At 42.6% G+C, this 11,185-nt stretch overlaps 1 protein-coding gene across 1 annotated transcript in view; it reads left to right on the top strand.

The window, feature by feature from the left end:
- The window catches only part of LOC103606447 (pirin-like), a gene marked incomplete at its 3' end in the record, with an annotated part of 41,010 nt that extends 30,938 nt beyond the window's left edge, over positions 1–10,072 (top strand). Inside the window, exons 4-5 of the mRNA XM_008591038.1 lie at positions 6,547–6,630; positions 9,866–10,072. Coding sequence (XP_008589260.1) covers positions 6,547–6,630; positions 9,866–10,072 — 291 coding nt within the window. The remainder of the gene's footprint in view (positions 1–6,546; positions 6,631–9,865) is intronic.
- Between the last annotated feature and the right edge of the window lie 1,113 nt (positions 10,073–11,185).

The raw sequence follows: 11,185 nt of genomic DNA, 5'->3' as shown, positions 1-11,185 counted from the left end.
TACTAAAAAAAAAAAAAAAAAAAAAAAAAAGTCCCCGCCTTAGGGAGGTTACATTCTCTTAGCAAAGACAGACAATAAATGAATAACCAAATAACAATGTAATATAGTGTCCTATAACGAACAAGCTAGGAAGAAGAAACAAACCAGGGTAGGAGATGAAGAATTGATCTATAAATTAGATGAGATGGGCTGGTTGGAAGCAGCGTCTCTTAGGCAGTGACATTTGAACAGAGGCCTGAATGAAGTGAGGAAGCAAACCCTGAGAACATCGGGGGAAATATATTGCAGGAAGTACGAGTGAGGACCCGAGGGAGAACTCAAGAGCGGGATGTCTACCCGCAGAGGTGTGGTGGCTGCTAACTCTGGAACTCATGGCCCACGTGCCATGTGCCAGGCACTTTGCACGCAGAACCTCAGTTAGTCCCGCCACCGTCTCCGAGCTCACCTCCTACGTCCATTTTGCACACGGAGAAACTGAGCCACCGAGAACTTAAAGGACTTCACCCTGCATCTCACACCTGGGAAGTGGCAAACCCGAGATTCCAACCAGGGCCCCGAAGCCTGAATCGTTCCCGGCGGCAGGGCCACGCCAGCAGGGGACAGAGTGGCGGGAGTCCCCCAAGCGCTGGCGCCTTCGCAGGGTGGTGGCGGGAAATGTCAAGGCAGACCTGGTAGAGCTTTAACATACTGTCCTTGGATATGCCTGTTAGCCAAATACCTGAACTGTGTATCTCTTCCTTTTTTTGTTAAAAACCACCTTTTGGTACTTGTGAAGGTACCGATGTGGAGTCAGGATTGGACGAGTCAATTTAGTGGGGTGATTTTCCGGGTTTCTGAGGGATTGCTCAAGTCATTAAAATATTTTTGTAAAATAACTTGTGTCCTTAATTATATGAATTCAAACATCACGCTTCTACCCCTGAAGACCAGTTGGCAGTTTCTATTATGCAATATGCATCGCTCATTAGTCATGACCTCAACTTGTGTTTTTGTTTTGTTTTTCTTGTTTTCCTCCCAATAGGGGGGAAAAAGCCACCATTTTAGGGCAAATGAAAATTAAAGGAAAAGACAGTTTTCTTTGTAATATAAACTTGTTACTTTAAAGAATGTCTTGCACCTATAGCACTGAATGAGGGACTCACATTCTTCCTTCTAAATGCCAGCCAGGAAGACACCAACTATATTAGATCTGGTGTTATAATTCTTCAGAATTAATTTATAACTCCTTGAGGTGCACCTTTTCTAAATTTCGCTTGGCAAGTGACACTTTTATCACTCTTGTGGGTTTATGTTCTTCTCCCCCAAAACACAAACACACAAAGAAATAAGAACTGACAAGGAAGCAACAATATTTAGTGAAGACCTGTGAAAAGGACTAGAAGGAGGAAAGGAGGAAGCAGAACCAGGACATCCAGTGATTTAAGAAAACACCTGCTTTAGATTACAGATTTCTTCCTTAATTAGGTACATGCAACTGTTGAGTTTAAACATAACACTCAGTTCATCAGCCGCCAACGGCAATTCTCCAGGTGTTTGCCATTATGTAATGTCCTAAAAAATCATCTGGATTGTGTCAACTCTCAGAAATACTGTTTGAGTTAAAAAAAAAAAAAATTCTCTATAGACATTAATTTATATGTAAGTTCTCAGTGTAGCATTTGCAGCACTTAGCAACAATAAATAAATAAGATAAAAAATTATAATAAATAAAAGGTCAGTGGTTTCCTTAATTTTTTATTTTTCACCTGAAAGGCTAAAAGTATGATTTTTGCTTTGAGTTGTAAAAGGTAGGTATTACGTATTCGGTAAGGCTTCATTGACTGGACTTCTCTAATTCAGATTTCAGTAGAAATAATGTCTATTTACCTATTACTAGGGAAAGAAGGATGTCCACACAGCAAAAGTAGAGGAAAAGGGGGGATAACTGTCTCTCAGTCTCTTAGAAACAGTGTTGAAGTTGCTCCCTAAAATCAAATTCGAAAAAATAAAACCTCTTGATGTCCACTTTAATTTTCATCTTTAAATGAATCATGCTCACCACAATTTACTTTTTAAAGTTGCCTGACATATTGTGAGAAGGTCAGCAACTCGAAAGCCCTTAGGCTTGGATAATTGAAAAATATTCGGGGATGGAAAAGAATATGATTTGAAAGGAACGTTTTTGAGAACCTAAAGAGGAGCTTCAGCCCAAACAGAATGAAAATTGCCTTTCTCATGCAATTATTTTAATTAAAAATGCATGTGTAGCAGGAAATAGAAAGCTATTCTAGACACCAGTTCTTTATAGTTTGGCCGGTTGTTTGAAATTTGGAAGCCTTTTATTTGCCTCTTAAATTTTTAAGCTTTGTGTTAAATCCTAAGTGTTTTATTCCTATTTAAACATGAGTGCCGCCTATAAAAATTGTAGGTCTTTTCCACCTGGTAACACGTGTTCAAGTCGGAGCTACATTGTCCTCACAGTAATATGCAGTTATTCTTCTGATTCTTAGTGTTTCACCTTATGTCTCACTGCTTTCTTATCCAGCCCCAGTTCACCTAAGCGGGGAATATTCACCAGCAGCTATACAGAATAAAGCATACTATTTATTTTTATCTACTGATTGGTGGCAGCATCTTATTTTTTTTCCAAAACAGAAAAGTTATTTCTGTTGTAAAAAAGAAAATTACTCATCACAGAGAATCCAAACTACCTGAAAAGTGGAAAGAAAATTTTAAAACATAGCTGCAATTCCACCATCTGGAGATGACAGCTGTTCACATTTTGGTGTGTTCATCTGGGCACCTCAGTGCATACTAACACAGTGGGATGTGATTTTATTTAAATAAACTCATTTAAGAGCATTGTTGTGTTTGAACCCTTTAAATAGAATTGCTTTTCTGTAACCTGCTTTTTTGATTAAATAATATTTCATTTGTCTGTGTCAATAAGTAGAGATGTATATCACTTTTTAACAGTTGCATAGAATTCTCTCTTATGGCTATACCATAATTTACTGAAGTGTTTTCTATTTACCCATTATCCAGATTGTCCCTGTCTTTTTGCTATTATAATAAATATTGCAAAGAATAGTTTTGTGTAGACATTTTGTAATCTTTTTGTCTCCTTATATTTAAATCTTAGAAGTGTATTATTCACATTTAAATCCTTCATCCATTTGGAACACATTTTTATGTATAGCAGGGGCTTACTTTCTTTTCTCCTATGGTCGGTCAATTGTTTCAATACCATTTATTGGAAAATGCATCCTTGCCCCACTGATTTGAAATTGCCGTTATCAAATATTAATTTCCCATAAAAAACGGGTCCCTTCTCTTCCTGTGCCAATGTTGCACTGTTGTCATTACCATAGCAAGTTCCCAGGCAGAGGTTTTAGCCTGGAAACCTAGAGGCTCCAATTTCTGTAGCCATCTGCCTGTCATCTGCTGGGGTAAAGGTTCTACCTAGGCCATTCTGTGCATGGTGTAACTCAATGGCATTACTCTTCAGGATGAAACCTGGGGAGTCCTCATGTCAGCCAGCCCTGATGTGCACTGTAGTAAGTGCACTGTGATTATTTACTTTCAAGAACTGGCACTCCATAAAGGTAGCTCAAGAAGCAATGCACAATGTAAGACTTCAACAGCATGATAGTACTGAGATAGGAGGTGCTCAGTTTCCCTGGGTTCGGGTTTCAGGACACTCTGATTCAAGCCATTCTACAGGGTCTCAGGCCCCTCCTCTGGGCCTTCCCCTATAAGAGAGTTACTGTTGCCAATTGTACCTATTTTCAGCACCAACATGGGGAAATTGAGACCAGAAGGGGTGGATTTGTATCACTCCAATGGCTGAGCATGCTCAGTAGAGGGTAGTTTATCCTTTGAATGACCTTCCACTGGAAGCGATAGAGAGCACTGAAAATATTCTAAGTGTGTACCACGCACGTGATGGAATTTAATCAGTGAACATGCTCTAAAACAGACCAACTGAGCATGTGCAAGACTATCTTACATAACTGGAAACCACCCCCTTAGTTAAATATTCATTAGACAACATGAATAAGTATTAGATATCAAAACTATAAAAGTCAAATCCCAGTAGAAGGCGGGGCTGCTGCTCCCTCTCTCTAGAGCCAGTCCACACTTTGCCTGAGATGCGTATTTATTTTTGTATCAAACTTTCTTTCGGCAGGCTGCTGTTCACTCTAGAGCCAACCTGCTCTTTGTCTGTTAATGTGTATTTCTTACTTTTGCATTGAACTTGCTGCAATTGGTTGCTCACTTTCCTGAGGCCAACCTGCACCTTGCCGGCAGAGGTGGGTATGTTTTACTTCTGTGTTAAACTCATTGCTAATGGGCAGCTGCTCACGCTCTTGAGCCAGCGTATACTTTGTACTAAACGTTAAGGGTGCATCTCTTACTTTTGTGTTAAACTTGGTGCAGGCCCTGTGCAGTCTCTGGAGCTAAGCTGCACTTTCTATGTGACGCCTATGTACTTATCTGTTACATTAAACCTGTTTTCACTTTGTACTGTGACTCTGCTCTTGAATTCTTTCCTGTGAAAGAGTCAACAACCTGCTAGAAGATGGGGTGGGTTGAGGCTGGCTATGAAGCCTCCCCAGACCCTCTCCTCTTATATCAGTACCAGCTCTTCAACGCCCTTAGTCTGAAGTATGAGGAAGCATAATAAATAATGATCTGTGCTTCCAGCCAGAACTCTCGACCAATTGATAAAATGAAAGAGTAAGAAAGATGACAAACAAAAAATACCTTTATTTCTGATATAGCTGATATTGGAGAAGGTAGCTTAAATCTTCAGGCAGGTGGGCTTCTGAATACTGCACCTAAAAATTAGGCAGACTTACTCAGATCTCACTAGCTGTGCTGGACCCCTGCAGGCCATGGCCATGGGGGCTGGCCCCTGCCACAGAGGCAAAGAGTGAAAGAGGACACTTGTTTTCCGTGGGCAGGCTGAATCCTAAAAGGAAGGGGAGAGAAGGGGGTTCAGCTCTGCAAGCTCAGTTTCTTCTTTCAACCCCCCCAGTCAGATTAAGTTGTTCTTTTCCCCCTACAGAGGGGTGGGTGAGATACAGCAAGAGGCAGGGTATGTTAACGTTAATGGAGTACCATCCACGTAGAAGGAAATATCCAAAAGGGGAGCACAGGTTCTCCATAACACTTTGTGGAAGGTTCCGCTGCAGTTGATGGAGCACTGGTCACATGGTATAGGTCAGGATATGGCTGTGGGAGACCAAGGTCACGGATAAATCCAGTACAACACTATGATTGGTTTTATCTCTTCTAGGCTCATCTGTTACCATTCTCATTTCTTTTTTTTTTTTCCTTTTTGTCTTTTTTCGTGTCCGGCAACGGATCGCAACCCTCAGTGTCGCGCCCGTACTGGACCGGGACCAGCAACGAGATCACAACCCTCGGTGTTGCACCCGCACCTCGCTCAGCCAGTGAGCGGGAACCAGTCTGTATGTGGGATCCGAACCTTCGGCGGGAGCGCCGCCACGCTCCCAAGCGGCGCACTGTAGCAGTGCGCCACCAGGCTGGCCCGCCATTCTCATTTCTTGAACAAGTCCTGTTCTTTCTCACTTCTGGGCCTCCACGTATGCCTGGAATACACCGTCACTACCATCTTTTTTTTTTTTCCTGGCTTACTTCCACCTCTTCTGTAGGTCTCACTTCCTCTGAGACGCTTTATCTTGTGCACAGGTGTGAGTTAAGTACCTGCCTGTCCTCCTCACAGCTACTTGACTCCTATTTTTTCTTTTTCTTTTTTTAAAGTTTTATTGAGGTATAACTGAAAAATAAAAATTGTATATATTTAAGGTGTACACCATGACATTTTGATATATGTATACACTATGGAATGATCACCACAGTCAAGCTGGTTAACATATCCATTACGTCATATAGTTGCCTTTTTGTGTGTGTGGTGAGAATACTGAGCATCTACTCTTAGCAAATTTCAAGTATACAATACATTATTATTAACTCTAGTCACTAGGCTATACATGGGGTTTCCAGAACTTATTCATCTTATAACTGCAATTTTGTACCCTTTTACCAACATCTCCCCATTTCCCCCACCTCCTGATAACCTGTGGTAACTACACTTCTACTCTCTGTTTCTGTAAGTGAGACAATGCAGTATTTGTCCCTCTGTTTCTGGCTTACTTAACTTAGCATAATGTCCTCCAGTTTCATCCATGTTGTTGCAGATAACAAGATCTCCCTTTTTAAGGCTGAATAATATTCCACTGTGTATATATCCCTGATGATTAGTGATGTCAAGCACCTTTTCATATACCTTTTGGCCATTTGTATGTCTTCCTTGGGAAAATGTCTATTCGGAACACTTGGCCCTTTTTTCAAATGAAAAGGCAACCCAAGAAATGGGAGAAAATGTTTGCAAATCATATTATTCAATAAGGGGTTAATATCCAAAATATATAAGGAACTCATACAAGTCAATAGCAAAAAGTAAACAAACAAAACCCAGATAATCCAATTAAATAATGGGCAAAGAACTAACTTTTGGTTTTGTTTGTGTTTTTAAAGGTATCTTACCTCCTGGAAGGGGGCAGCATGGCCCATGAAGACTTCTGTGGACACGTTGGTAAAATGAATCCGGGAGACCTGCAGGTATGGCCGAGGACAGGGACTTGCTGATAGTTTAGTAGTCTTTGGGTGTGCATGCTGGATTCTGTCCACTTCCAGTACATTCACCCTTTCCGCTCTCTCTCTGTTATACCTTTGACCTTTCCCTTTCTATGGATCCTTCCACTCAGCCTGGAAACCTGCACAGGTCTCTGTTTTCCTCTCATACTTTCCTTGACCCCTCAATAACTTTCTAGCTCCCACTTAGGCTTTTTTTTTTATATTTCTCAAAAGAATAATCAAGAGTGACTGTTTCAACTTCCTTATCTTCCACTTTGTCCTCCACTCACTGAAATCAGGGTTGGCCTCTCAGCACCCCCCTTCTAAACCTTTACTGAAGCCGTTCAGGTAATGATCACTTGTGACGTCCCAATTGCCAAATTCAGTGACTGTTTTGGTCCTCATCTTTCTAGACCTCTCTGCTGCATTTGAGACAATTTACTGCTTATCTTCCAACTCATTTGCAGTGTTAGGTGTTATCACATAGGACAGTGACTAAAACTCCTTCACCATCCTATCTTGTCTGAGATATGTTACAATTAAAATCCACAGGAAGTGCTTGAGTCATCTTTGCCAGTTTTGTAAGGTACTTTTTGGGATCATTCTTATATTTTGTGGAATGATAAATGCACATATATGAATCATGGTGTTTCAGTGAACATGAAATTTAAAGACAGAAAAGCAAAAGGGGCCATGGCGAAAAGTCAGCAGTAACCTCTCACTGGAGCAGAAATGAAATGGTGACTGCCTAGAAAGCTAGATGTGATGACTGGGTGTGTCATGATCACAGACGTGGTGACTTCTGCCATCTGCACCATCATGCCACCTCTGCAGCTGTACCTGTGAGGGGCTGGCCAGTGCTGCTCCTACCATTGTCATTTCACATTTACTCAGGATGGTGTGTCTTCCAGTTTATTCAGCATTCTCATAGACATGATCACTTTGAGATAATTATTATTTTTATCTCATTTAAAAAATGAGGGAGTGGGGATTTAAAGATGTCAAGAGAAAAAATAAATAAAAATCAAAAAGGAAGAAGATAAAAAGATGCCCCTGGCCTCAGAGGTAGTAAATGGTGAGGATGGAAAGAAAACCCTGTTCTCCCTTACCCAATCTAATGGGCAGGCCATTTAAGAAAGGTATTGCTAAACTAGGTTATGTCTAAAAAGGATAACCAAGGTATTGAAAATAAGGAGAGATGAACTGTTAACAGAACAGGAAAATGCTTAAAAATGGGAGGATGTCTTTGAGGAACACCAGTAGCTATTGTCAGACAGAAGAAATGCAGCATGGGAGGGTGTTGAGATCTACTTTATGTTGCATTAAAGTGGGGGTCGGCATATTTTTTTCTATCACGGCCAGATAGGCTTTGCAGCCCATATGGTCTGGTCTCTGTCACAGCTACTCAGCTCTTCCAGTGTAGCACGAAAGACAGTGTGTCAATGAATGGGCATGTCTGTGTGCCAATAAACCTTCACAAAAACAGGCGGCAGGCTAGTTTTGGCCCTTGGGCTGTAGTTTGCCGACTCCTACAGTAAAAGGTTTAATCAGCCTTATCCAGTGGAAAATAGAGGGAAATCTATTTAGACTTAGTGGAAGAAAGAAATCTCTAAAATATGTACTGGCCTTCTTTCAGATCCTTAAACTGACGATGCTCAGCCTTGCCTTGGGCTCCTTTTCACGTGGTGCTCCCTTTCTATGGAATCCTCTTCCTGCTCCCCTTCCCTGGCCCATTCTTACTCCTCGTTGGGATCTCAGCCTAAAGGTCGCACCCTCCGGTGAGCTGTCTTGACCTAAGCAGGCCACCTCATGTGCCCTTATAGAAACCTGCCATTCTTCACAGTGCCAAGCACAATTGTGATGGCAATCATTATTTGTGCACTTTTTAAAGGATTTTTTTGCCCCATGAGGGACATGTGGAAGGTGCTGTTGATGGCCTGCCTCAAAGCCCCTTGGCAACCTCTGAGTTCAGGTGGTGACGGGCCCCATCTGTGTACCCAGCCCCCTGTCTCAGGTGCTGCCACTCTGCCTGAGGGCTTTCTCCAGCCCAGGTACTGGGCAGCCCGGGTATGTTGGGGATTTAACACCCCTATGGTCAGTGCGGGATGGGAGTTGGAGTCTAAATACCCTCACTTTCCCTGTCCTCTGTGCCATAGTTCTAAAGTACATCTACAGGTTCCCAGGAGGATGGAGCCCCACGTGTCCACAGATGGAACCTGCTCATTAACATGCCGCTTGGGCTTTCTCCCTTGCCTGTCTCACTCTTCCCTACTCCCTCACTTATGTTTTCTGCATCACTTGCCAAATAAACTACCAGCACGTGAGTCCTTGTCTCAGTATCTTCTGCGGGAGAATCTGAGCTAAGACAGGCAGGAAACGTATCTATTATGTTCTACTTCTTCATCCCCAGATTCCAAGATTAGTGTCTAGGGTGGGCTTCTAATCCACTCTTAATAAAGAAATAAACAAATGCTTGAAGAATCTGCACAACTGTGGAGGTGGTAAACTATTTCTCCAAGTACTGAGGGCTCCATTGCTGGAACTGAGCAAGCAGAGATGCAAGTCAGCCATCTACAGTGTAGCGGATCCTGGGGGCCTTGGCAGGTATATGTGGACCCACACATGTGTCCATCTGCATCCTTCCCACGGAGCCACCCCCTGCAGTGGGAAACGCCTCTCCCAAGGCTGTGCTTCCCACCTGGGTGTGGCCCACAGTCAACGGTTTGATGATGTGGGACTATAAAGCTTGACCACCTTGCCTGAAGTTGAGACAATTCTGAAGTTTTATCCCAAATCCAGAGTTCTCTGTTGGATTGGATAGGGCCTCTGTTGTAACTGCATTGCTGGATGGCTTTTCCCTCTGTCCAGTCCTGCTTTTTTAATTTCTTAAGTTATATCTCCTGAGAGCACACCCCAATATACTATCTGCCCCATCTTAAAGCTCAATCTGTGATTCAGGGATATCAAAGAGAGGGTTCTTCCACTTAAAGGAATTCCAGTTCTGATGTGTTGATTTCAAATGAGGAATCTTAGGAAGCCTTTGGAAAACTGGCAAGGGCTCCAGCAACTGGCTTTGATGTTTGTTATTCCTCGGGACACCAGGGCTCTGACAGCAGCATCTATAAGATCCCTCACTTAGTGACAGTGTTGTAATCGTGCCACGTGCAGACTTGTGAAGGGCTACATTACATTTCCCTTCTTGTTGATTTGGTGTTTGCAGTGGATGACCGCAGGCAGGGGCATTCTGCACGCTGAGATGCCTTGCTCAGAGGAGCCAGCCCATGGCCTGCAACTGTGGGTTAATTTGAGGAGCTCAGAGAAGATGGTAGAACCCCAGTATCAGGAGCTGAAAAGTGAAGAAATCCCCAAGCCCAGTAAGGATGGTGTGACAATTGCTGTTATTTCTGGAGAAGCCCTGGGAATAAAGGTAGGTCATGCTTTTGTGTGTCTGTGCAACCTGAACTATGCAGTGACATAAGGCTGGCCCCTTCTGGCTCATCACCACTCACTGGGTTTATTATAGTTCATTTCCCATGGGGTGGACTTGCCTCACATGTGCCAGAATAAGCGCAACCTAAAAGAACCCAGAAATTTTTTGCTGCACACAAACCCATAGAGTTAGAAGAATTACAAGAAAGCAAGCTCATGTAAAGAATCAGGTCAAAAAGCACTTTTCAAGGTATGTCTTAATATGTGTGCAGATTTAGCCTAATTCCTTTCACTCAGTGCAATTTTATGCTTTGAATTATAGCTCCTTGGTACTGCATGATCGCTGCTTTTAAGAAACAAATAATCCGAAAGCAAGACCAACTCGACTCTGCAAAAATTTATGTAAATCGTTTATGCCCAACCTATTAAGGAAAGCACACTACTACAATATAGACAGGTTATTTTTTGTAGTTAACTCGACTATTTATTTAACTCATACACAACATTCTCTGTCCATTCTTCTCAACTGACACTTTATACTATTTAGGTTTAGGGTCCCACCTATTTGATCAAACAAGATCAATTTAAGCTAAAAATTATGAACATATTTGTGGGAGGAAAGGGGGTGGCAAGTACTGTGTTAATTGCACACCAGAACTGTTCCCAGAAAGGCTAAGATTCCTTGTACCAACCAATTTGAGGTAATGGCAACCTGGGTGGTATGCTGTCTTAGGTGGGGCTTCTGGAAGCAGATCCTGAAATAAGGATTTTCAAGGAAGTGCTCCTAGGGAACAGTAAAAGGAACCAGGACAGGGAATGGGAGGAAGCCAAGCAAGGATGCCACATCAGGCAAAGTCCTGAAGCAGGTGGCTTTAGCCTGATCCCACAGGGGACTCTGAAGGATCAATAAGCCTCAGACTTGTCCTGACCCACCCCAGGCAAGGGAGCTGGGCTTTCATGCTCCCCTACCCAACAATCCTTGGTTATGGCAGTTAACTTTGTGGTGGGGGTGGCACTGACATGGCTAAGAGAGATCTGAGAGGATCTGGGAGGGGCCCGACATTGGTTACTACACATGGCACCTGGCGTTGAGAGCATCAAGATATTGGGA

The sequence above is a fragment of the Galeopterus variegatus genome, unplaced genomic scaffold (genome assembly GCF_000696425.1).
Source record: "Galeopterus variegatus unplaced genomic scaffold, G_variegatus-3.0.2 Scaffold6596, whole genome shotgun sequence".
NCBI lineage: Eukaryota > Metazoa > Chordata > Mammalia > Dermoptera > Cynocephalidae > Galeopterus > Galeopterus variegatus.
Note: the sequence above shows the minus strand (reverse complement) of the source record. Positions and strands in the feature narration are given on the sequence as shown.